Consider the following 27,064-nt stretch of genomic DNA (forward strand, 5'->3'; position numbering starts at 1 on the left):
CCTCCCCCACTCCCCTAATCCCCCAGTCACTTTGCCTTTCGTCACAGGAGTTTAGCAGAGAAGTGTCGGAAGATTCGGAGTAGTCTCTTTTGAAGGGTAGTACTCTTCGCAATGGAACTGCAGTTTTAAGCAGTCCTGTCAGTCCCTCAGTGAGAGCATGGGTGAAAGTTATAGTCCGGAGATGCAGGGGGAGTTCTTCTGAGAAACCATACCGACTCAAATTAACAGCTCCTTAAGCAATCAGCGTTAACAAGTTTTGCTGCCTGCTTTCTGCTCTCAAGTCCATGTCAGGAGCGATGCTACTAACCTGTTGCACTTGAAAGGCCGTGTTCCTGTTCCACGTTAAGATCGTTTCATTTTTTATACATGTATGATAACGCTAGAAGACAGGGTCACAGTGTGACTCCATTTATCTGTATAAAATCAAGGGTTAATATCTCCTGAGGGGGATTATTGAACAGGGAGGAATAATCTTATATGTTTATTTGATGTTAAGCTGCTTTTATGTGTGAGATGTTATGGGCTCATAGGCTGTTATGGAATATACAGGTTTGACTTTCACTTTGAGAGCCATGCAGCTTAAAAGCTTGGCACGCTTTTTCTCATAGCAGGGACGGTGTTCTAAAATAAATTGTCTACCATAGGAATTTGTCCACCATGTCACTTCCGGTGGACACATTCAGCTGCTGGAGGTTTGTGGCGCTCACTGCGCAATGCGCTAGAGGCACAACCTCCTATAAACAGCTGATTGAACGCATGTTACTGGTTGCAATATCAGACAGAACAAGTTGTCTGTCATTGGATTTTGTAACCAGAAAGTGCGCCAGACGAGTCGCTGAATCTGTACACCACCACACAACGGACATGTCATTTGTATGAATATATTATGGCAGACAGTGTCAGACATCTTGCTTGGCATTGCATACGTTTATTTAAGGCTTTTCGTGCATTAAAACACATTTTTATGAAGTTCCCAACACACAGTACTTGTACTGATGTTGCTTCCAGAGGCAGTTTGGTACTCTGTTCTGGGGGATGCAACAGATAAGTGGGCTGATTTTTTTTTTCTCCTAGAAACTTCCACTTCACAATAATAGCTCTTACAATTGACTGGGGCAGATCTAGTAGGGCAGAAATTTCACAAACGGACTTGTGGCAAAGGCATCCTATGACAGTGTTACTTTTAAAGTCACTGAGATCTTGGTCCATTATACTGTCAATCTCTATCTATAAAGATCTCATGGCGATGTGCAGGGTTTTTTAGCACCTGTTATCATTGGGTGTGTGGCTGAAACACTTGAACTTGTTTTGCAACTCCTGAGTGTACCTAGTTATGCTTTTTCAACAATGGATCCAAAAGTACAAAGCAAATTAGTTAATAGAAGTAAATTGGGAAGTTATTTAAAATGGCAAGCTCTGTCTGAATCACAAAACTTTAATTTTTACTTTGCTGTCTTTAGTTCATGCTTTTAATAAATTGGAGTACAATTTCAAGAGATGAATTACTGGAAGACTGGAACAGATGGGCACTCACTTGCTCTGAGTTACTAGGTTACTAGAACAGACACATACACTATCAGCATTAAAATGCTATGGAGCCTGAATTCCCAAAATGTTATATATGGCTTCTGAATGTGTTCTGGGTTTAGGATAACACTGTAAAGTAACCAGGCACAAAAGGGATTCATTATATTAAGATTTAGTATATTAAAGAGGCATCAAGGAACATTTTATTACACAATTTTAATTAAACTATATGTTTAAACCCCTGCAGAACTCTGCCTGCTATTACAGACTTTACACAGCACTGCCTGTTATCACATAGCCTTGTGAGTCTTTACTTAGCTCTGCTTGTTATCACATAGCCTTGTGAGGCTTTACATAGCTCTGCTTGTTATCACATAGCCTTGTGAGTCTTTACTTAGCTCTGCTTGTTATCACATAGCCTTGTGAGGCTTTACATAGCTCTGCTTGTTATCACATAGCCTTGTGAGTCTTTACTTAGCTCTGCTTGTTATCACATAGCCTTGTGAGGCTTTACATAGCTCTGCTTGTTATTACATAGCCTTGTGAGGCTTTACGTAGCTCTGCTTGTTATTACATAGCCCTGTGAGTCTTTACGTAGCTCTGCTTGTTATTACATAGCCTTGTGAGGCTTTACGTAGCTCTGCTTGTTATTACATAGCCTTGTGAAGCTTTACGCAGCTCTGCTTGTTACATAGCCTTCTGAGGCTTTACGTAGCTCTGCTTGTTATTACATAGCCTTGTGAGGCTTTACGTAGCTCTGCTTGTTTTTACATAGCCTTGTGAGTCTTTACGTAGCTCTGCTTGTTTTTACATAGCCTTGTGAGTCTTTACGTAGCTCTGCTTGTTATTACATAGCCTTGTGAGGCTTTACGCAGCTCTGCTTATTATATAGCCTTGTGAGCCTTTACGTAGCTCTGCTTGTTATCACATAATCTTGCAAGTCTTTACGTAGCTCTGCTTGTTATTACATAGCCTTGTGAGTCTTTACATAGCTCTGCTTGTTATTACATAGCCTTGTGAGTCTTTACATAGCTCTGCTTGTTATTATATAGCCTTGTGAGTCTTTACGTAGCTCTGCTTGTTATTACATAGCCTTGTGAGTCTTTACGTAGCTCTGCTTGTTATTACATAGGCTTGTGAGTCTTTACGTAGCTCTGCTTGTTATTACATAGCCTTGTGAGTCTTTACTTAGCTCTGCTTGTTATTACATAGCCTTGTGAGTCTTTACTTAGCTCTGCTTGTTATTACATAGCCTTGTGAGTCTTTACATAGCTTTGCTTGTTATTATATAGCCTTGTGAGTCTTTACGTAGCTTTGCTTGTTATTATATAGCCTTGTGAGTCTTTACGTAGCTTTGCTTGTTATTATATAGCCTTGTGAGTCTTTACGTAGCTCTGCTTGTTATTACATAGCCTTGTGAGTCTTTACGTAGCTTTGCTTGTTATTATATAGCCTTGTGAGGTTTTACGTAGCTCTGCTTGTTATTACATAGCCTTGCGAGGCTTTACACGGCTCTGCTTGTTATTACATAGCCTTGTGAGGTTTTACGTAGCTTTGCTTTTTATTATATAGCCTTGTGAGTCTTTACGTAGCTCTGCTTGTTATTACATAGCCTTGTGAGTCTTTACATAGCTCTGCTTGTTATTACATAGCCTTGTGAGTCTTTACGTAGCTCTGCTTGTTATTACATAGCCTTGTGAGGTTTTACGTAGCTCTGCTTGTTATTACATAGCCTTGTGAGGTTTTACGTAGCTCTGCTTGTTATTACATAGCCTTGTGAGGTTTTACGTAGCTCTGCTTGTTATTACATAGCTTTACACGGCTCTGCTTGTTATTACATAGCCTTGTGAGGTTTTACGCAGCTCTACTTATTACATAGCCTTGTGAGTCTTTATGTAGCTTTGCTTGTTATTACATAGGCTTGTGAGTCTTTTTACGTAGCTATGCTTGTTTTTACATAGCCTTGTGAGTCTTTACGTAGCTCTGCTTGTTATTACATAGCCTTGTGAGTCTTTACGTAGCTCTGCTTGTTTTTACATAGCCTTGTGAGTCTTTTTACGTAGCTCTGCTTGTTTTTACATAGCCTTGTGAGTCTTTACGTAGCTCTGCTTGTTATTACATAGCCTTGTGAGGTTTTACACAGCTCTGCTTGTTATTACATAGCCTTGTGAAGCTTTACGCAGCTCTGCTTGTTACATAGCCTTCTGAGGCTTTACGTAGCTCTGCTTGTTATTACATAGCCTTGTGAGGCTTTACGTAGCTCTGCTTGTTTTTACATAGCCTTGTGAGTCTTTACGTAGCTCTGCTTGTTATTACATAGCCTTGTGAGGCTTTACGCAGCTCTGCTTATTATATAGCCTTGTGAGCCTTTACGTAGCTCTGCTTGTTATCACATAATCTTGCAAGTCTTTACGTAGCTCTGCTTGTTATTACATAGCCTTGTGAGTCTTTACATAGCTCTGCTTGTTATTACATAGCCTTGTGAGTCTTTACATAGCTCTGCTTGTTATTATATAGCCTTGTGAGTCTTTACGTAGCTCTGCTTGTTATTACATAGCCTTGTGAGTCTTTACGTAGCTCTGCTTGTTATTACATAGGCTTGTGAGTCTTTACGTAGCTCTGCTTGTTATTACATAGCCTTGTGAGTCTTTACTTAGCTCTGCTTGTTATTACATAGCCTTGTGAGTCTTTACTTAGCTCTGCTTGTTATTACATAGCCTTGTGAGTCTTTACATAGCTTTGCTTGTTATTATATAGCCTTGTGAGTCTTTACGTAGCTTTGCTTGTTATTATATAGCCTTGTGAGTCTTTACGTAGCTTTGCTTGTTATTATATAGCCTTGTGAGTCTTTACGTAGCTCTGCTTGTTATTACATAGCCTTGTGAGTCTTTACGTAGCTTTGCTTGTTATTATATAGCCTTGTGAGGTTTTACGTAGCTCTGCTTGTTATTACATAGCCTTGCGAGGCTTTACACGGCTCTGCTTGTTATTACATAGCCTTGTGAGGTTTTACGTAGCTTTGCTTTTTATTATATAGCCTTGTGAGTCTTTACGTAGCTCTGCTTGTTATTACATAGCCTTGTGAGTCTTTACATAGCTCTGCTTGTTATTACATAGCCTTGTGAGTCTTTACGTAGCTCTGCTTGTTATTACATAGCCTTGTGAGGTTTTACGTAGCTCTGCTTGTTATTACATAGCCTTGTGAGGTTTTACGTAGCTCTGCTTGTTATTACATAGCCTTGTGAGGTTTTACGTAGCTCTGCTTGTTATTACATAGCTTTACACGGCTCTGCTTGTTATTACATAGCCTTGTGAGGTTTTACGCAGCTCTACTTATTACATAGCCTTGTGAGTCTTTATGTAGCTTTGCTTGTTATTACATAGGCTTGTGAGTCTTTTTACGTAGCTATGCTTGTTTTTACATAGCCTTGTGAGTCTTTACGTAGCTCTGCTTGTTATTACATAGCCTTGTGAGTCTTTACGTAGCTCTGCTTGTTTTTACATAGCCTTGTGAGTCTTTTTACGTAGCTCTGCTTGTTTTTACATAGCCTTGTGAGTCTTTACGTAGCTCTGCTTGTTATTACATAGCCTTGTGAGGTTTTACACAGCTCTGCTTGTTATTACATAGCCTTGTGAGGTTTTACGTAGCTCTGCTTGTTATTACATAGCTTTACACGGCTCTGCTTGTTATTACATAGCCTTGTGAGGTTTTACGCAGCTCTACTTATTACATAGCCTTGTGAGTCTTTATGTAGCTTTGCTTGTTATTACATAGGCTTGTGAGTCTTTTTACGTAGCTATGCTTGTTTTTACATAGCCTTGTGAGTCTTTACGTAGCTCTGCTTGTTATTACATAGCCTTGTGAGTCTTTACGTAGCTCTGCTTGTTTTTACATAGCCTTGTGAGTCTTTTTACGTAGCTCTGCTTGTTTTTACATAGCCTTGTGAGTCTTTACGTAGCTCTGCTTGTTATTACATAGCCTTGTGAGGTTTTACACAGCTCTGCTTGTTATTACATAGCCTTGCAAGTTTTTATGTAGCTCTGCTTGTTATTACATAGCCTTGCAAGTTTTTATGTAGCTCTGCTTGTTATTACATAGCCTTGTGAGGTTTTACGCAGCTCTGCTTATTACATAGCCTTGGGAGTCTTTACGTAGCTTTGCTTGTTATTATATAGCCTTGTGAGTCTTTACGTAGCTCTGCTTGTTATTACATAACCTTGTGAGTCTTTACGTAGCTCTGCTTGTTATTACATAGGCTTGTGAGGTTTTACGTAGCTCTGCTTGTTATTACATAGCCTTGTGAGGTTTTACGTAGCTCTGCTTGTTATTACATAGCCTTGTGAGGTTTTACGTAGCTCTGCTTGTTATTACATAGCCTTGTGAGGCTTTACATAGCTCTGCTTGTTATTACATAGCCTTGTGAGGTTTTACGTAGCTCTGCTTGTTATTACATAGCTTTACACGGCTCTGCTTGTTATTACATAGCCTTGTGAGGTTTTACGTAGCTCTGCTTGTTATGACATAGCTTTACACGGCTCTGCTTGTTATTACATAGCCTTGTGAGGTTTTACGTAGCTCTGCTTGTTATTACATAGCTTTACACGGCTCTGCTTGTTATTACATAGCCTTGTGAGGTTTTACGCAGCTATACTTATTACATAGCCCTGTGAGTCTTTATGTAGCTTTGCTTGTTATTACATAGGCTTGTGAGTCTTTTTACGTAGCTCTGCTTGTTTTTACATAGCCTTGTGAGTCTTTACGTAGCTCTGCTTGTTTTTACATAGCCTTGTGAGGTTTTACACAGCTCTGCTTGTTATTACATAGCCTTGCAAGTTTTTATGTAGCTCTGCTTGTTATTACATAGCCTTGCAAGTTTTTATGTAGCTCTGCTTGTTATTACATAGCCTTGCAAGTTTTTATGTAGCTCTGCTTGTTATTACATAGCCTTGCAAGTTTTTATGTAGCTCTGCTTGTTATTACATAGCCTTGCAAGTTTTTATGTAGCTCTGCTTGTTATTACATAGCCTTGTGAGGTTTTACGCAGCTCTGCTTATCACATAGCCTTGGGAGTCTTTACACAGCTCAGCTTTTATTACATAGCCTTGCCAGTCTTTTCGCAGCTCTGCTTGTTATTACATAGCCTTGTGAGGTTTTACGCAGCTCTGCTTGTTATTACATAGCCTTGTGAGGTTTTACGCAGCTGTGCTTATTACATAGCCTTGTGAGTCTTTACGTTGCTCTGCTTGTTATTACATAGCCTTGTGAGGTTTTACGCAGCTCTGCTTGTTATTACATAGCCTTGGGAGTCTATACACAGCTCGGATTTTATTACATAGCCTTGCCAGTCTTTACGTAGCTCTGCTTGTACACTGCCTTGTGAGGTTTTATGCAGTTCTGCTTGTTATTATATAGCCTTGCGAGTCTTTACACATCTCTGCTTATTACATAGGCTTGTGAGGCATTACCTAGCTCTGCTTGTTATTACTTAGCCTTGTGAAGGTGTTGTACTCCTCCTCAAGTTACGATCTAGGATTGTGAACATTCATGCAGCTTTATATTGTATTAAATGACCTTGTGAAGCTTTTTCACAGCTCTCCTTATTACTACATATACAGATTCATGCAGCTCTGCATATTCTCATCCAACCTTGTCAGACTTAACGCAGCTCTGCGTCTTATAACCTTATGAAACCTGTGCAGCTCTGCATCTTATTAATGTATTCTTCTGCGAATTTGCATATTTTTTTTGCATCTTATTACACATCTCATTTTCATATCTATGTATGAGTTTATAAAGCACTGCATTTTACTGCACAGCATTATATAGCTTTGTCTGCTGTAATGCTGCACACTATACAATTTGTAGTGTCCTTGTATGTTCTATGTGTACGCTTTCTGCTGAAGGGAAAGGGTTACACCACATGCTTGCAGTGTTGTCCCTGTCTATCTAGGCTGCACACACCTCTATCCCACACACACTTGTGCTGTACAGCAGCCATGTCTTGTGGGGGCTGGCTCCCTCCCTGCCATGTAATTAGCACTCTGCTCCTCACATACTGACAGCCCCTTGGCATTGCCACAGAAACTGCACAGACAGACCCTATATTTGGGAATACTCTGTGCCTCAGCTCTAGCAGGCACAGTGTTTGTGTTCATATACATATTTGTACAGCTTTTTGTAGCTGTATAGTGATATATTATATATATATATTACTGTATAATAATTCAAGCCCTTTTGTTTGTGAATTTGTACTTGGTTGTTTTATTTCTGGTTTCTGAGACAGTGTAAATATTGGAGAGCTATGGAGAGAGAAATGTTAAATAAAAATAGTCACATTTTAGTAGCTGTGGCTACTGAGCTATCACAATCTCTAAACAGACACACACTCTCTCTGGTACACAAGTCAATTACCATCCTACATACATAAAATGTATTGTTTGTGACTGGCCAAATTACTTTTTTTTTTTTTTTATAGTTATAGTGGTTCGTGGTTCTTTTTACAATGGTGGGAGTGCATCAAATGGAGGAGTAGTACACATTAATGCAGTTTATATGTACATATGTGTGTGTATTTGTATATATGTTTATATATACATATATTTATATATGTGTGTGTATGTATGTGCGCTCTACAAATAACCAATAATAATATATATGTGTGTGTATATATAATATATAATAATATCTCTCTCTCTCTCTCTCTCTCTCTCTCTCTCTCTCTCTCTATATATATATATCTATATCTATATCTATATCTATATATATCTATATATATATCTATATATATATCTATATATCTATATCTATATATCTATATCTATATATATATATATATCTATATCTATATCTATCTATATAGATAGATATTCTCCCAATAGATATACTACCAACAGTAGTAAACAGGGAGAATGAAAAGAGAATAGCTATATCCTCTTTTAAAAGAACAAATACAGCCTAATCTAGCCGATTATCCTAGCTACAAAGTAAAAGGAACTAAAGTAACATCAGGAAAAATAAGAGGGCATATTATGTACAATATGATTAGCCTGCACGCCACTTCAAAGTAGCTAGTAACATACGGAAATGCTGTATAGCAAAGTGGAGTCTATAACTATTGACATTAGTCCAGAACCACTTTCCGTTATGACTGCAGCTTCCACCGAACTTAAGGTCGAACCGAGCTGGAACAGGATTCTTGGTGAAAGGCAAATGAACAGTACCTTAGTAGTGAATGCTTCTGTTATAGTGTGGTAGAGCAGCTTACTTGTCCCTTCTGGGACTCCCATTACCGAGAACTCGTGTACAAACGAGTACAAAATGAGTAGCATGATTGTGTCCTGTAAGCCGCCCTCTTGTAAATTCACTGCACCTTGCTCCAGCAAGAAGCCATTGTTGGCTTCTTAGGATCACCGGAGCTCTTGCTGGAGCAAATTGCAGTGTCTGTCACAGCCTCCATTTGACAAAGGTTCCTGTGAGAACCGAAATGTTATGGGTTAAGGCCCTGTTTGTTTTTTTCTGTATTTGGATAAGAAACTTTTTGTACTGAATCCTGTGTTGCCTGCTTTATTGGTATTACCTCTACACCTAGGCCGGGTGGTGTATACGAGGACTATGTATATGTATGTGTGTGTGTATATATGTATATATATGTATATATGTGTGTGTGTGTGAGAAGCACACTCACAGGAACGAAGAACTGGCTCAATACTATTGTTAGCCTGTTCGATGGCGATTTACCACCTGGGTGCAGCTTCTTTTAGCCCAGTAATGCTTTTCACTGAGAAGGAAAGTTCTACTCTGTGAAAAGCATTACTGGGCTAAAAAGCTGCATCCAGGTGGTAAATCTCTATAGAACAGGCTAACAATGGTATTGAGCCAGTTGTTCGTTCCTGTGAGTGCACTTCTCTCTGTATGTATTTAGTCTCCCTATGGGAAAAAGGGGCAACCAGACGTGGACTCCTTGCTCACTGTGCTTAGAGGAATATGGCTACACCTCACTGACGAGGCCCAATGAAGGCCGAAACGATCGTCTGGGGTTGCTGTGTTCCTTGTTCAGAGTGGAATTGCCTGGTATTTCGGCGCTGGACTGACCGTAATAGGCGGGATCAGACTGATATACTACAGGAAAGTTCTACTCTGTGAAAAGCATTACTGGGCTAAAAAGCTGCACCCAGATGGTAAATCGCCATAGAACAGGCTAACAATGGTATTGAGCCAGTTGTTAATTCCTGTGAGTGCACTTCTCTCTATTTGTATTTAGTCTCCCTATGGGAAATAGGGGCAACCAGACGTGGACTCCTTGCTCAGTGTTTAGAGGAATATGGATACACCTCACTGACGAGGCCCAATGAAGGCCGAAACGATCGTCTGGGGTTGCTGTGTTCCTTCTTCAGAGTGAATTACCTGGTATTTCGGCGCTGGACTGACAGTAATAGGCGGGATCAGACTGATATACTACAGAAGAGTTCTACTCTGTGAAAAGCATTACTCGGCTAAAAAGCTGCACCCAGGTGGTAAATCGCCATAGAACAGGCTAACAATGGTATTGAGCCAATTTGTTCGTTCCTGTGAGTGCACTTCTCTCTCTCTCTCTCTGTGTGTGTGTGTGTGTGTGTGTGTGTGTGTGTATATATATATATATATATATATATATATATATATATATATATATATATATATATATAATTTCTCCAACATAGGTGTGTCCGGTCCACGGCGTCATCCTTACTTGTGGGATATTCTCTTCCCCAACAGGAAATGGCAAAGAGCCCAGCAAAGCTGGTCACATGATCCCTCCTAGGCTCCGCCTACCCCAGTCATTCTCTTTGCCGTTGTACAGGCAACATCTCCACGGAGATGGCTTAGAGTTTTTTAGTGTTTAACTGTAGTTTTTATTATTCAATCAAGAGTTTGTTATTTTGAAATAGTGCTGGTATGTACTATTTACTCAGAAACAGAAAAGAGATGAAGATTTCTGTTTGTATGAGGAAAATGATTTTAGCAACCGTCACTAAAATCCATGGCTGTTCCACACAGGACTGTTGAGAGCAATTAACTTCAGTTGGGGGAACAGTGTGCAGTCTCTTGCTGCTTGAGGTATGACACATTCTAACAAGACGATGTAATGCTGGAAGCTGTCATTTTCCCTATGGGATCCGGTAAGCCATGTTTATTACGATTGTAAATAAGGGCTTCACATGGGCTTATTAAGACTGTAGACTTTTTCTGGGCTAAATCGATTCATTATTAACACATATTTAGCCTTGAGGAATCATTTTATTTGGGTTTTTTGATATAATAATATCGGCAGGCACTGTTTTAGACACCTTATTCTTTAGGGGCTTTCCCAAAGCATAGGCAGAGTCTCATTTTCGCGCCGGTGTTGCGCACTTGTTTTTGAGAGGCATGGCATGCAGTCGCATGTGTGAGGAGCTCTGATACATAGAAAAGACTTTCTGAAGGCGTCATTTGGTATCGTATTCCCCTTTGGGCTTGGTTGGGTCTCAGCAAAGCAGATACCAGGGACTGTAAAGGGGTTAAAGTTAAAAACGGCTCCGGTTCCGTTATTTTAAGGGTTAAAGCTTCCAAATTTGGTGTGCAATACTTTTAAGGCTTTAAGACACTGTGGTGAAAATTTGGTGAATTTTGAACAATTCCTTCATGTTTTTTCGCAATTGCAGTAATAAAGTGTGTTCAGTTTAAAATTTAAAGTGACAGTAACGGTTTTATTTTAAAACGTTTTTTGTACTTTGTTATCAAGTTTATGCCTGTTTAACATGTCTGAACTACCAGATAGACTGTGTTCTGAATGTGGGGAAGCCAGAATTCCTATTCATTTAAATAAATGTGATTTATGTGACAATGACAATGATGCCCAAGATGATTCCTCAAGTGAGGGGAGTAAGCATGGTACTGCATCATTCCCTCCTTCGTCTACACGAGTCTTGCCCACTCAGGAGGCCCCTAGTACATCTAGCGCGCCAATACTCCTTACTATGCAACAATTAACGGCTGTAATGGACAATTCTGTCAAAAACATTTTAGCCAAAATGAACACTTATCAGCGTAAGCGCGACTGCTCTGTTTTAGATACTGAAGAGCATGACGACGCTAATAATAATGTTTCTGAAGGGCCCCTAACCCAGTCTGATGGGGCCAGGGAGGTTTTGTCTGAGGGAGAAATTACTGATTCAGGGAACATTTCTCAACAAGCTGAACCTGATGTGATTACATTTAAATTTAAGTTGGAACATCTCCGCATTCTGCTTAAGGAGGTATTATCCACTCTGGATGATTGTGACAAGTTGGTCATCCCAGAGAAACTATGTAAAATGGACAAGTTCCTAGAGGTGCCGGGGCTCCCAGAAGCTTTTCCTATACCCAAGCGGGTGGCGGACATTGTTAATAAAGAATGGGAAAGGCCCGGTATTCCTTTCGTCCCTCCCCCCATATTTAAAAAATTGTTTCCTATGGTCGACCCCAGAAAGGACTTATGGCAGACAGTCCCCAAGGTCGAGGGAGCGGTTTCCACTTTAAACAAACGCACCACTATACCCATAGAGGATAGTTGTGCTTTCAAAGATCCTATGGATAAAAAATTAGAAGGTTTGCTTAAAAAGATGTTTGTTCAGCAGGGTTACCTTCTACAACCAATTTCATGCGTTGTCCCTGTCGCTACAGCCGCATGTTTCTGGTTCGATGAGCTGATAAAGGCGGTCGATAGTGATTCTCCTCCTTATGAGGAGATTATGGACAATCAATGCTCTCAAATTGGCTAATTCTTTTACCCTAGACGCCACTTTGCAATTGGCTAAATTAGCGGCTAAGAATTCTGGGTTTGCTATTGTGGCGCGCAGAGCGCTTTGGTTGAAATCTTGGTCGGCTGATGCGTCTTCCAAGAACAAGCTACTTAACATTCCTTTCAAGGGGAAAACGCTGTTTGGCCCTGACTTGAAAGAGATTATCTCTGATATCACTGGGGGTAAGGGCCACGCCCTTCCTCAGGATCGGCCTTTCAAGACAAAAAATAAACCTAATTTTCGTCCCTTTCGTAGAAACGGACCAGCCCAAAGTGCTACGTCCTCTAAGCAAGAGGGTAATACTTCTCAAGCCAAGCCAGCTTGGAGACCAATGCAAGGCTGGAACAAGGGAAAACAGGCCAAGAAACCTGCCACTGCTACCAAGACAGCATGAAATGTTGGCCCCCGATCCGGGACCGGATCTGGTGGGGGGCAGACTCTCTCTCTTCGCTCAGGCTTGGGCAAGAGATGTTCTGGATCCTTGGGCACTAGAAGTAGTCTCCCAAGGTTATCTTCTGGAATTCAAGGGGCTTCCCCCAAGGGGGAGGTTCCACAGGTCTCAGTTGTCTTCAGACCACATAAAAAGACAGGCATTCTTACATTGTGTAGAAGACCTGTTAAAAATGGGAGTGATTCATCCTGTTCCATTAAGAGAACAAGGGATGGGGTTCTACTCCAATCTGTTCATAGTTCCCAAAAAAGAGGGAACGTTCAGACCAATCTTAGATCTCAAGATCTTAAACAAGTTTCTCAAGGTTCCATCGTTCAAGATGGAAACCATTCGAACTATTCTTCCTTCCATCCAGGAAGGTCAATTCATGACCACGGTGGATTTAAAGGATGCGTATCTACATATTCCTATCCACAAGGAACATCATCGGTTCCTAAGGTTCGCATTCCTGGACAAGCATTACCAGTTCGTGGCGCTTCCTTTCGGATTAGCCACTGCTCCAAGGATTTTCACAAAGGTACTAGGGTCCCTTCTAGCTGTGCTAAGACCAAGGGGCATTGCTGTAGTACCTTACTTGGACGACATTCTAATTCAAGCGTCGTCCCTTACTCAAGCAAAGGCTCACACGGACATAGTCCTGGCCTTTCTCAGATCTCACGGATGGAAAGTGAACGTGGAAAAGAGTTCTCTATCTCCGTCAACAAGGGTTCCCTTCTTGGGAACAATAATAGACTCCTTAGAAATGAGGATATTTCTGACAGAGGCCAGAAAAACAAAGCTTCTAGACTCTTGTCGGATACTTCATTCCGTTCCTCTTCCTTCCATAGCTCAGTGCATGGAAGTGATCGGGTTGATGGTAGCGGCAATGGACATAGTTCCTTTTGCTCGCATTCATCTAAGACCATTACAACTGTGCATGCTCAGTCAGTGGAATGGGGACTATACAGACTTGTCTCCGAAGATACAAGTAAATCAGAAGACCAGAGACTCACTCCGTTGGTGGCTGTCCCTGGACAACCTGTCACGAGGGATGACATTCCGCAGACCAGAGTGGGTCATTGTCACGACCGACGCCAGTCTGATGGGCTGGGGCGCGGTCTGGGGATCCCTGAAAGCTCAGGGTCTTTGGTCTCGGGAAGAATCTCTTCTACCGATAAATATTCTGGAACTGAGAGCGATATTCAATGCTCTCAAGGCTTGGCCTCAGCTAGCGAGGGCCAAGTTCATACGGTTTCAATCAGACGACATGACAACTGTTGCGTACATCAACCATCAGGGGGGAACAAGGAGTTCCCTGGCGATGGAAGAAGTGACCAAAATCATTCTATGGGCGGAGTCTCACTCCTGCCACCTGTCTGCTATCCACATCCCAGGAGTGGAAAATTGGGAAGCGGATTTTCTGAGTCGTCAGACATTGCATCCGGGGGAGTGGGAACTCCATCCGGAAATCTTTGCCCAAGTCACTCAGCTGTGGGGCATTCCAGACATGGATCTGATGGCCTCTCGTCGGAACTTCAAAGTTCCTTGCTACGGGTCCAGATCCAGGGATCCCAAGGCGGCTCTAGTGGATGCACTAGTAGCACCTTGGACCTTCAAACTAGCTTATGTGTTCCCGCCGTTTCCTCTCATCCCCAGGCTGGTAGCCAGGATCAATCAGGAGAGGGCGTCGGTGATCTTGATAGCTCCTGCGTGGCCACGCAGGACTTGGTATGCAGATCTGGTGAATATGTCATCGGCTCCACCTTGGTAGCTACCTTTGAGACGAGACCTTCTTGTTCAGGGTCCGTTCGAACATCCGAACCTGGTTTCACTCCAGCTGACTGCTTGGAGATTGAACGCTTGATCCTATCGAAGCGAGGGTTCTCAGATTCTGTTATCGATACTCTGGTTCAGGCCAGAAAGCCTGTAACTAGAAAGATTTACCACAAAATTTGGAAAAAATATATCTGTTGGTGTGAATCTAAAGGATTCCCTTGGGATAAGGTTAAGATTCCTAAGATTCTATCCTTCCTTCAAGAAGGATTGGAAAAAGGATTGTCTGCAAGTTCCCTGAAGGGACAGATTTCTGCCTTGTCTGTGTTACTTCACAAAAAGCTGGCAGCTGTGCCAGATGTTCAAGCCTTTGTTCAGGCTCTGGTTAGAATTAAGCCTGTTTACAAACCTTTGACTCCTCCTTGGAGTCTCAATTTAGTTCTTTCAGTTCTTCAGGGGGTTCCGTTTGAACCCTTACATTCCGTTGATATTAAGTTATTATCTTGGAAAGTTTTGTTTTTAGTTGCAATTTCTTCTGCTAGAAGAGTTTCAGAATTATCTGCTCTGCAGTGTTCTCCTCCTTATCTGGTGTTCCACGCAGATAAGGTGGTTTTACGTACTAAACCTGGTTTTCTTCCAAAAGTTGTTTCTAACAAAAACATTAACCAGGAGATTATCGTACCTTCTCTGTGTCCGAAACCAGTTTCAAAGAAGGAACGTTTGTTGCACAATTTGGATGTTGTTCGCGCTCTAAAATTCTATTTAGATGCTACAAAGGATTTTAGACAAACATCTTCCTTGTTTGTTGTTTATTCCGGTAAAAGGAGAGGTCAAAAAACAACTTCTACCTCTCTCTCTTTTTGGATTAAAAGCATCATCAGATTGGCTTACGAGACTGCCGGACGGCAGCCTCCCGAAAGAATCACAGCTCATTCCACTAGGGCTGTGGCTTCCACATGGGCCTTCAAGAACGAGGCTTCTGTTGATCAGATATGTAGGGCAGCGACTTGGTCTTCACTGCACACTTTTACCAAATTTTACAAGTTTGATACTTTTGCTTCTTCTGAGGCTATTTTTGGGAGAAAGGTTTTGCAAGCCGTGGTGCCTTCCATTTAGGTGACCTGATTTGCTCCCTCCCTTCATCCGTGTCCTAAAGCTTTGGTATTGGTTCCCACAAGTAAGGATGACGCCGTGGACCGGACACACCTATGTTGGAGAAAACAGAATTTATGTTTACCTGATAAATTACTTTCTCCAACGGTGTGTCCGGTCCACGGCCCGCCCTGGTTTTTTTTTTTTAATCAGGTCTGATAATTTATTTTCTTTAACTACAGTCACCACGGTACCATATGGTTTCTCCTATGCTAATATTCCTCCTTAACGTCGGTCGAATGACTGGGGTAGGCGGAGCCTAGGAGGGATCATGTGACCAGCTTTGCTGGGCTCTTTGCCATTTCCTGTTGGGGAAGAGAATATCCCACAAGTAAGGATGACGCCGTGGACTGGACACACCGTTGGAGAAAGTAATTTATCAGGTAAACATAAATTCTGTTATTTATATATTTAACCTTTACTACACAATCCGTTTGGTACAACCCTTTTCACTTAGTGTCAAACTTTTTTTCTTCTCTATTCTGTAAAGTTATATTCTCTTCCATTAGTCATTATTCTGATATTTGATTTATTTTCCCTATTGCCTTTCTAGCGGTTCCATTTCCACCCACACGTCGCTTGTCTATGAATGAGGTGTTTGTAGACGGGCGCCCCCAACTAGAGACCCTGAAAAATCACCTGGCCAAGGAAGGGAGGCTGGAGGAGGAGGTGGCTCTGCGCATTATTCGCGATGGAGCCGCAATCCTGCGACACGAGAAGACAATGCTTGATGTAGAAGCTCCAATCACAGGTATGACCCCCTCCACACCATTCCTGTATCATTTTTTTCCCACACTACTGCTGCTCCCTTATTTAGCTGTTTTTATCTGCCATGTCATAAAACTAATTTATCTCTGATATTTCCTTTATTTTATCTTTTTATCACCTCATTTCACACACCTCATATTCCCTGTCAAATTCTTTCACTCCAATTTGTTTGTTTAAAGTCACGCCTCTTTTTCTCTCTCATGTGAGGTAAAAGAGAAATAAAGGGAGATTATACTCTGAGATTGTTGCTTTTAATAGTTCATTTATAACTAGCCCCAACTGCCCTCTAAAGAAGAAATAATATAAAGAGAGTTTCTTTTAAACCAAGACTAAGGTACAACATGCACCCACTAAGACTAACATTTTACACCTATTTATTCAATATTGAATCAACAAATATATTTTTAAATCTTGCATTTTATGCTCAATTTAATCTTTACTTTAAATTACATTACTATGTCCAACATTTTAGTTGCCTTTAAAAAAATAAAATACCATTAATAACCAGGAATTTTAGAGAAAAACTTGCCCAAAGTACAAGAGAATCTTTAGCATTTTTGCTATCACTCCATTTAAACAGAAACAGAGCCTTGTTTTTTTTTTTTTTTTAATTATCCTATTAACACAAAAACTATATATATTTAGCAGACCATCAGGTATTGATCTAGGACCATTTTGTTATATTTCAAGCCACTGTTTCTCCCAGCCAAATTTGATCATATTAAAAAAATTGTTAGCCTTTCTTTTGCATGATGTACCGAGTCCACGGATTCATCCTAATTTGTGGGATATTGTCCTTCCTGACAGGAAGTAGCAAAGAGAGCACCACAGCAGAGCTGTCTATATAGCTTCCCCGTTAACTCCACCCCCCAGTCATTCTCTTTGCTGGCTCTAAGCAGGAAGAGTTAAGAGAAGAGGTGTTAAACTGTTAGTTTTATTTTATCTTCAATCAAGTGTTTGTTATTTTTAAATGGTACCGGTGTTGTACTATTTACTCTCAGGCAGGACATAAATGAAGATTTCTGCCTGGAGGATGATGATCTTAGCATTTGTAACTAAGGTCCACTGCTGTTCCCACATGAGCTGAGGAGTACAGGAAAACTTCAGTGTGAGGAACGGTTTCTTGGTATACAGCAATGAGGTATGTTCAGTCATATTTTCTGCAGAGACTGTGTTAACTCAGAAAGGCTGACAGTGTCCCCATTAGGGGAAGGGTAAGCAGTAATCCTAGTGTTATCAGAGGTTTTTACTAGCTTGCATAAAGGGTTAATTTTTTGTGGGCACTCAGTTTGTTATGTGAATTTGGGACAAACGTTTTTGTGTCTGGGAGTAACGTTTTCTGTTTTATGGGACATTTGCTTGAGGCTTCTTTGGGGTTGTTTATAACCCACATGGCTTTCAGGCAGGGTTTGTTAGTTTTGTGTAGGCCCCAGCAACATCGAGTGAGGTGGGCATTTACAAGCAGCAAGCAACTTCTACTGAGGTCCTGATAGTCTTCTGAGGGACTAATTGAAGCTTTAAACCCCATATTATCGCTTCCTAAGGGCAGGTAAGGCCACAGCAGAGCTGTGGCAAGGTGCTAATAGGGGTTTTAACCGGTTTTAGACATATTTCAATCCATTTTTTTCATTTGGGGGTTTATTGCTTATTAACTTGTGGTGCAATCCTTCTAAAGCTTAGTGGGTACACTGTTAAAATTTCAGAAAAAATGAAGTAATTTTAACCTGTTTTGCAGTTTGTGTATGCCTTTTTTTCTCTTAAAGGCACAGTACCGTTTTTGCAAATTGTGTTTTTTTCCTTAAATAAAGTGTTTTCCAAGCTTGCTTGCTTTATTACTAGTCTGTTAAACATGTCTGGCACTGAGGAAACTCATTGTTCAATTAGTTTAGAAGCCATTGTGGAACCCCCTCTTAGAATGTGTCCCACTTGTACTGATATGTCTATAAATTGCAAACAGCATATTTTGACTTATAAAAGTTTGGCATTAGATGATTCTCAGACAGAAGGAATTCAGGTTTTGCCATCTAGTTCTCCCCAAGTGTCACAACCAGTAACGCCCGCACAAGCGACGCCAAGTACTTCTAGTGCGTCTAATTCTTTCACCTTGCAAGATATGGCTTCAGTTATGAATACTACCCTCACAGAGGTTTTATCTAAGCTGCCTGGGTTGCAAGGGAAGCGCAGTAGCTCTGGGTTAAGAACAAATGCTGAGCCTTCTGACGCTTTAGTAGCCGTATCCGATATTCCCACACAATGTTCTGAATGAGGGATTTGCTGTCTGAGGGAGAGATTTCTGATTCAGGAAAGATGTTCTCTCAGACAGATTCAGATATGACGGCATTTAAATTTAAGCTAGAGCATCTCCGCTTATTGCTCAGGGAGGTTTTAGCTACTCTGGATGATTGTGACCCTATTGTAGTTCCAGAGAAATTGTGTAAAATGGACAAATATTTAGAGGTTCCTGTTTACACTGATGTGTTTCCGGTCCCTAAGAGGATTTCGGACATTGTTACTAAGAAGTGGGATAAACCAGGTATTACGTTCTCCCCCCCCTCCTGTTTTTAAGAAAATGTTTCCCATTTCTGACACCATAAAGGACTCATGGCAGACAGTCCCTAAGGTGGAGGGAGCTATTTCTACCCTGGCTAAGCGTACAACTATACCTATTGAAGACAGTTGTGCTTTCATTTATCCTATGGATAAAAAATTAGAGGGTCTCCTAAAGAAAATTTTTGTTCATCAAGGTTTTCTTCTTCAACCTATAGCATGCATTGTTTCTGTAACCACTGCAGCTGCCTTTTGGTTTGAGGCTCTAGAAGAGGCTCTTCTGATGGAGACCCCACTAGATGATATTTTGGACAGAATTAAGGCTCTTAAGTTGGCTAATTTTATTACAGACGCCGCTTTTCATCTTGCTAAATTAGCGGCTAAGAATTCAGGTTTTGCCATTTTAGCGCGTAGATCATTATGGCTTAAGTTCTGGTCCTGATGTGTCATCTAAATCTAAGCTTTTGTCTATCCCTTTCAAAGGTAAGACCCTATTCGGGCCTGCGTTGAAAGATATTATTTCAGACATTACTGGAGGGAAGGGTCATACCCTCCCTCAGGATAAGTCAAATAAGACAAGGACCAAACAAAATAATTTTTGTTCCTTTAGAAACTTCAAGAGTGGTCCCTCTACCTCTTCCCCTGCTGCAAAGCAAGAGGGGAACTTTGCTCAATCCAAGCCAACCTGGAGACCCAATCAGGCTTGGAACAAGGGTAAACAGGCCAAAAAGCCTGCTGCTGCCACTAAGTCAGCATGAAGGGGTAGCCCCCGATCCGGGACCGGATCTAGTAGGGGGCAGACTCTCTCTTTCCTCAGGCCTGGGCAAGAGACGTTCAGGATTCCTGGACAGTAGAAATTGTAACCCAGGGATAACTTCTAGATTTCAAGGATTCCCCTCCAAGGTGGAGGTTCCATCTTTCTCAATTGTCTATAAACCCGACAAAAAGAGAGGCGTTCTTACGCTGTGCAGAAGACTTTTTATTTACCATGGGAGTGATCTGCCCAGTTCCAAAAGCAGAACAGGGGCAGGGGTTCTTCTCCAATCTGTTATTAGTTCCCAAAAAGGAGGGAACCTTCAGACCAATTCTGGATCTCAAGATCCTAAACCAATTCCTAAGAGTTCCATCTTTCAAGATGGAGACCTTTTGGACTGTCTTACCATTGATCCAGGAGGGTCAATATATGACCACTGTGGACTTAATGGATGCATATCTGCACATTCCTATCCACAAAGATCATCACCAGTTCCTCAGGTTCGCCTTTCTGGACAAGCTAAGGCCACGGGGCATAGCAGTGACGCCTTATCTAGACGACATTCTAATTCAAGCGTCGTCCTTCCAACTAGCCAAGTCTCACACGGACTTAGTGTTGGCCTTTCTAAGGTCTCACGGGTGGAAAGTGAACATAAAAAAAGAGTTCTCTTTCACCGCTCACAAGAGTTTAATTTCTAGGGACTCTGATAGAGTCGGTGGACATGAAAATATTTCTGACGGAGGTCAGGAAATCTAAGATTTTGTTCACCTGCCGAGCTCTTCATTCCATTCCTCGGCCGTCAGTGGCTCAGTGTATGGAGGTAATCGGACTAATGGTAGCAGCAATGGACATAGCTCCCTTTGCTCGCTTGCATCTCAGACCACTGCAACTATGCATGCTTAATCAGTGGAATGGGGATTATGTGGATTTATCTCCTCAGATAAATCTGGATCAAGAGACCAGAGACTCTCTTCTTTGGTGGTTGTCACAGGATCATCTGTCCCAGGGAATGGGTTATAGTGACGACAGACGACAGTCTTCTGGGGTGCAGTCTGGAATTCCCTGAAAGCTCAGGGTTTGTGGATTCGGGAGGAGGCTCTCCTACCGATAAATATTATAGAATTAAGAGCGATATTCAATGCTCTCCAGGCATGGCCTCAGCTGGCTTCGGCCAGATTCATGAGGTTTCAGTCGGACAACATCACGACTGTGGCTTATATCAATCATCAGGGCGGAACAAAGAGTTCCTTAGCGATGATAGAGGTCTCAAGGATAATCCAATGGGCAGAGGCTTACTCTTGCCATCTGTCAGCGATCTATATCCCAGGTGTAGAGAACTGGGAGGCAGATTTTCTAAGTCGTCAGACTTTTCATCCAGGGGAGTGGGAACTCTATCCGGAGGTGTTTGCTCAGCTGGTTCGGCTATGGGGCACACCAGAGTTGGATCTGATGGCGTCTCGTCAGAATGCCAAACTTCCTCGTTACGGCTCCAGGACAAGGGATCCTCAGGCTGTACTGATAGATGCTCTAGCAGTACCCTGGTCGTTCAACCTGGCTTATGTGTTTCCACCTTTCCCTCTCCTTCCACGTCTGATTGCCAGAATCATACAGGAGAGAGCATCAGTGATTTTGATAGCGCCTGTGTGGCCACGCAGGACTTGGTATGTAGACCTGGTGGACATGTCATCCCTTCCACCATGGTCTCTGCCCTTGAGACAGGACCTTCTGATTCAAGGTCCATTCAAGCATCCAAATCTAATTTCTCGGCAACTCACTGCTTGGAGATTGACTCTGGGTTTCTCTGAGTCAGTCATAAATACCTTGATTCAGGCTCAAAAGCCTGTTACCAGGACAATTTATCATAAGATATGGCGTAAATATATTTTTTGGTGCGAATCCAAAGGCTTCTCCTGGAGTAAAATCAGGATTCCTAGCATTTTGTCTTTTCTCCAAGAGGGATTGGAGAAAGGATTATCAGCTAGTTCCCTAAAGGGACAGATATCTGCTCTGTCTATTTTGTTGCACAAGCGTCTGGCAGATGTTTCAGACGTTCAGGCCTTTTGTCAGGCTTTAGTTAGAATTAAGCCTGTGTTTAAACCTATTGCTCCACCATGGAGTCTAAATTTGGTTCTTAGAGTTCTTCAGGGGGTTCCGTTTGAACCCATGCATACCATAGATATTAAGCTTTTATCTTGGAAAGTTTTGTTCCTAGTTGCTATCTCTTCAGCTCGAGGAGTTTCTGAACTATCTGCATTACAATGTGACTCTCCTTATCTTGTGTTCCATGCTGATAAGGTGGTTTTGCGTACCAAGCCTGGGTTCCTACCTAAGGTTGTTACTAACAGGAATATCAATCAGGAAATTGTTGTTCCTTCTCTCTGTCCTAATCCTTCTTGTAAGAAGGAACGTCTGTTGCACAACTTGGACGTGGTTCCTGCTTTGAAATTTTATGTGCAGGCAACCAAAGATTTTCGTCAAACATCTTCTTTGTTTGTTGTCTATTCTGGAAAGCGTAGGGGTCAAAAGGCTACGGCGACTTCTTTCCTTTTGGCTGAAAAGCATCATCCGTTTGGCTTATGAGACTGCTGGACAGCAGCCTCCTGAAAGGATTACAGCTCATTCTACTAGAGCGGTAGCTTCCACATGGGCTTTTAAAAATGTTGAGTCTGTTGAACAGATTTGTAAGGCTGCTACTTGGTCGTCGCTTCATACCTTTTCAAAATTTTATAAATTTGATACTTTTGCTTCTTCGGAGGCTATTTTTGGGAGAAAGGTTTTGCAAGCAGTGGTGCCTTCCGTTTAGGTTCCTGTCTTGTCCCTCCCTTCATCCGTGTCCTAAAGCTTTGGTATTGGTATCCCACAAGTTAGGATGAATCCGTGGACTCGGTACATCATGCAAAAAAAATAAATAATGTATGCTTACCTGATAAATTTCTTTCTTTTGCGATGTACCGAGTCCACGGCCCACCCTGTCTATTCAAGACAGTATTTTTTTATGTAAACTTCAGTCACCTCTGCATCTTATAGTTTCTCCTTTTATTCCTTGGCCTTCGGTTGAATGACTGGGGGGGAGAGCTATATAGACAGCTCTGCTGTGGTGCTCTCTTTGCTACTTCCTGTCAGGAAGGACAATATCCCACAAGTTAGGAGGAATCCGTGGACTCGGTACATCGCAAAATAAAGAAATTTATCAGGTAAGCATAAATTTTGTTTTTCACAAAATTTGGGGTTCCCTCAGAAATTGTTTAAGACAACTTCTGCATCCGTAAAATAAATGGTTGTCAAAGCTTCTCTGGGATCCCCTATGTTCAGAAACAGCAGACATGCATGGCTTTTCCATTGTTTTTGGCAATTAGAAGGCTGCTAATTGCAGCTGTGCACCACACTTATGAAGTTCCTGGTAGTGAAGGAGTTAATCAGATAGCTTGTAAGGTTAATTTTAGCTGTAGTGTAGAGATTACCCTCCCACCTGACACCTACCACCCCCTGATCTATAGCTGTCAGTGCTCCCTTACCATATGGATACAATTCATTTAAAGAAAACAATGATACAAAATACAGGAGTAATTTGAGGTTCTATTCCCGTGGGAATTTACAATCTAGAAATAGGTTCCGGACCTCCGCAATAAAGCGAATACAGCAATAAAGTGAGTCACTTTTTTTTTGTTTTTGTTTCCCAGTGTATATAAAAGTTATATTTACACTATACAGTACTGTAGTCTATTACATGTGCAATAGTATTATATCTAAAAAAAACTATGTACATACCTTAATTAAAAAATACTTTATTGCTAGAAAATGCTAACTATCCTCTTGGCTTCAGTGAATCATTATCTTTTTGCTGGTGATGTGTGTGTGTGTGTGTGTGTGTATATGTGTATTTATATGTGTATATATGTTTGAAAAATGGTGCAGATAGACTTGCTCGACAGTGTTGCCACAAACCTTCAATTTGTAAAAAGAGCAATATCTATAAAGCGCAATTTAGTGAAGCTTAATAAAACAATGTTTGTGTATGTATGTGTATGTATATATATATATATATATATATATATATATATATATATATATATATATATTTATATTTCTTTCCTTAGATATGGTGAGCCCATGGCTTGAGTAATTACTGTTGGGAATATCACTGGTTAGCAGGAGGAGGCAAAGAGCACCACAGTTAAACTGCTAAGTATCACTCCCTTACCCACAACCCCCAGTCATTCTCTTTGCCTTCGGTGCATGGAGGAGGTGAAGTTTCGGTGTCTGAAGAAATTTTTTGATTTAATCTACAAGCAAGTTTTGGGGTATAGCCGTATTCCACGTCATTCCTTGCAGTCGGGTAGTGGTAGCTTTAAAGCAGTTAGGAACTTGTAAAGAGGTACTTACTGAGTTTTCCTAACAATTGCTGCCCTAGTTTAGAAAGCCAGAGTTGGCTACTCTATTCTTTCTTTTTCAAAGGTCTCTGTGAAGAACTGTCTTCTCACACCTTGTAACTGTCGACATGCCGTAGCAGCAGAGCAGGTAAGTGATTTTTCTTCCAGTTGGGGAGACAATGCACTTAACAAATTAAAAGACTGCTTTTTATTGGGACATAGATAATTTTGTTGTATGGGTTATACTGGAGCATGAAGCAGGCACTGTAGCATGTGTGAGACTAACATTTAAACTATTTCTTTCATGTAATTGGCAAGAGTCCATGAGCTAGGGACGTATGGGATATACATTCCTACCAGGAGGGGCAAAGTTTCCCAAACCTCAAAATGCCTATAAATACACCCCCCACCACACCCACAATTCAGTTTTACAAACTTTGCCTCCTGTGGAGGTGGTGAAGTAAGTTTTTTGCTAGATTTCTACGTTGATATGCGCTTCTCAGCATGCTGAAGCCCGGTTCCTCTCAGAGTGCAGTGAATGACAGAGGGATGTGAAGGGAGTATTACCTATTGAATGCAATGGTCATCCTAACGGGGATCTATTTCATAGGTTCTCTGTTATCGGTCGTAGAGATACATCTCCTACCTCCCTTTTCAGATCGAGGATATACTCTTATATACCATTACCTCTGCTGATTCTCGTTTCAGTACTGGTTTGGCTATCTACTTTATGTAGATGAGTGTCTTTTGGTAAGTATGTTTTCCTTTATTAAGACACTCTCAGCTATGGTTTGGCTCTTTAAATGTAAAGTTCTAAATATAATGTTTGTACTTATATTTGCCATGATTCAGGTTTATCAGTATATTTCCTTTTTGCAGACTGTCAGTTTCATTTTGGGAAATGCATATATATATATATATATATATATATATATATATATATATATATATATATATATATATATATATATATATATATATATATATATATATATATATAAAAAATTTACCTGAAATTTTTCAAATTTACTTTTTTCTAAATTGCGGGCTGTTAGGCTCACGGGTGCGCAAAATGCTATAATTTATTGCGTCATTCTTGACGCAAGACTTTTTTGGCGCGAGAATTACGTTTGTTGATGTATTTTCGTCATTTCCGGCGTCTTAGTTGGTGGCGAGAATTTTCACGTAGTTGCGTCATCTATGACGCTCGTGTTTGTTGCAGACGTTTTTGGCGCCAAAAATATTTTGTCAGTTGTGGGCGTCATACTTGGCGCCAGACTTTTGACATTATTTAAGTCTTCATGTATTTTTGCTTCTGGTTTCCAGAGGCTTATTCTGTTAGCATTTTCTCCAACATAGGTGTGTCCGGTCCACGGCGTCATCCTTACTTGTGGGATATTCTCTTCCCCAACAGGAAATGGCAAAGAGCCCAGCAAAGCTGGTCACATGATCCCTCCTAGGCTCCGCCTACCCCAGTCATTCTCTTTGCCGTTGTACAGGCAACATCTCCACGGAGATGGCTTAGAGTTTTTTAGTGTTTAACTGTAGTTTTTATTATTCAATCAAGAGTTTGTTATTTTAAAATAGTGCTGGTATGTACTATTTACTCAGAAACAGAAAAGAGATGAAGATTTCTGTTTGTATGAGGAAAATGATTTTAGCACCGTAACTAAAATCCATGGCTGTTCCACACAGGACTGTTGAGAGCAATTAACTTCAGTTGGGGGAACAGTGTGCAGTCTCTTGCTGCTTGAGGTATGACACATTCTAACAAGACGATGTAATGCTGGAAGCTGTCATTTTTCCCTATGGGATCCGGTAAGCCATGTTTATTACGATGGTAAATAAGGGCTTCACAAGGGCTTATTAAGATTGTAGACTTTTCTGGGCTAAATCGATTCAGTTTTAAAACATATTTAGCTTTGAGGAATCATTTTATCTGGGTTTATTGATATTATAATTTCGGCAGGCACTGTATTAGACACCTTATTTCTCTGGGGCTTTCCCAAAGCATAAGCAGAGTCTCATTTTCGCGCCGGTGTGGCGCACTTGTTTTTGAGAGGCATGGCATGCAGTCGCATGTGAGAGGAGCTCTGATACTTAGAAAAGACTTTCTGAAGGCGTCATTTGGTATCGTATTCCCCTTTGGGCTTGGTTGGGTCTCAGCAAAGCAGATACCAGGGACTGTAAAGGGGTTAAAGTGTTAAAACGGCTCCGGTTCCGTTATTTTAAGGGTTAAAGCTTCCAAATTTGGTGTGCAATACTTTTAAGGCTTTAAGACACTGTGGTGAAAATTTGGTGAATTTTGTACAATTCCTTCATGTTTTTTCGCAATTGCAGTAATAAAGTGTGTTCAGTTTAAAATTTAAAGTGACAGTAACGGTTTTATTTTAAAACGTTTTTTGTACTTTATTATCAAGTTTATGCCTGTTTAACATGTCTGAACTACCAGATAGACTGTGTTCTGAATGTGGGGAAGCCAGAATTCCTGTTCATTTAAATAAATGTGATTTATGTGATAATGACAATGATGCCCAAGATGATTCCTCAAGTGAGGGGAGTAAGCATGGTACTGCATCATTCCCTCCTTCGTCTACACGAGTCTTGCCCACTCAGGAGGCCCCTAGTACATCTAGCGCGCCATTACTGCTTACTATGCAACAATTAACGGCTGTAATGGATAATTCTGTCAAAAACATTTTAGCCAAAATGAACCCTTGTCAGCGTAAGCGTGGCTGCTCTGTTTTAGTTACTGAAGAGCATGACGACGCTGATATTAATATCTCTGAAGGGCCCCTAACCCAATCTGAGGGGGCCAGGGAGGTTTTGTCTGAGGGAGAAATTACTGATTCAGGGAACATTTCTCAACAGGCTGAACCTGATGTAATTGCATTTAAATTTAAGTTGGAACATCTCCGCATTCTGCTTAAGGAGGTATTATCC

General features: G+C 41.1%; 1 protein-coding gene across 1 annotated transcript in view; it reads left to right on the forward strand.

Moving 5' to 3' along the window:
• Positions 1-27,064, forward strand: part of PPP3CC (protein phosphatase 3 catalytic subunit gamma) — a 325,311-nt gene that overhangs the window by 57,059 nt on the left and 241,188 nt on the right. The window contains exon 2 of the mRNA XM_053717968.1: positions 16,236-16,433. Within this exon, the coding sequence (XP_053573943.1) occupies positions 16,236-16,433 (198 nt within the window). The remainder of the gene's footprint in view (positions 1-16,235; positions 16,434-27,064) is intronic.

Source organism: Bombina bombina, chromosome 6 (genome assembly GCF_027579735.1).
Source record: "Bombina bombina isolate aBomBom1 chromosome 6, aBomBom1.pri, whole genome shotgun sequence".
Classification (NCBI taxonomy): Eukaryota; Metazoa; Chordata; class Amphibia; order Anura; family Bombinatoridae; genus Bombina; species Bombina bombina.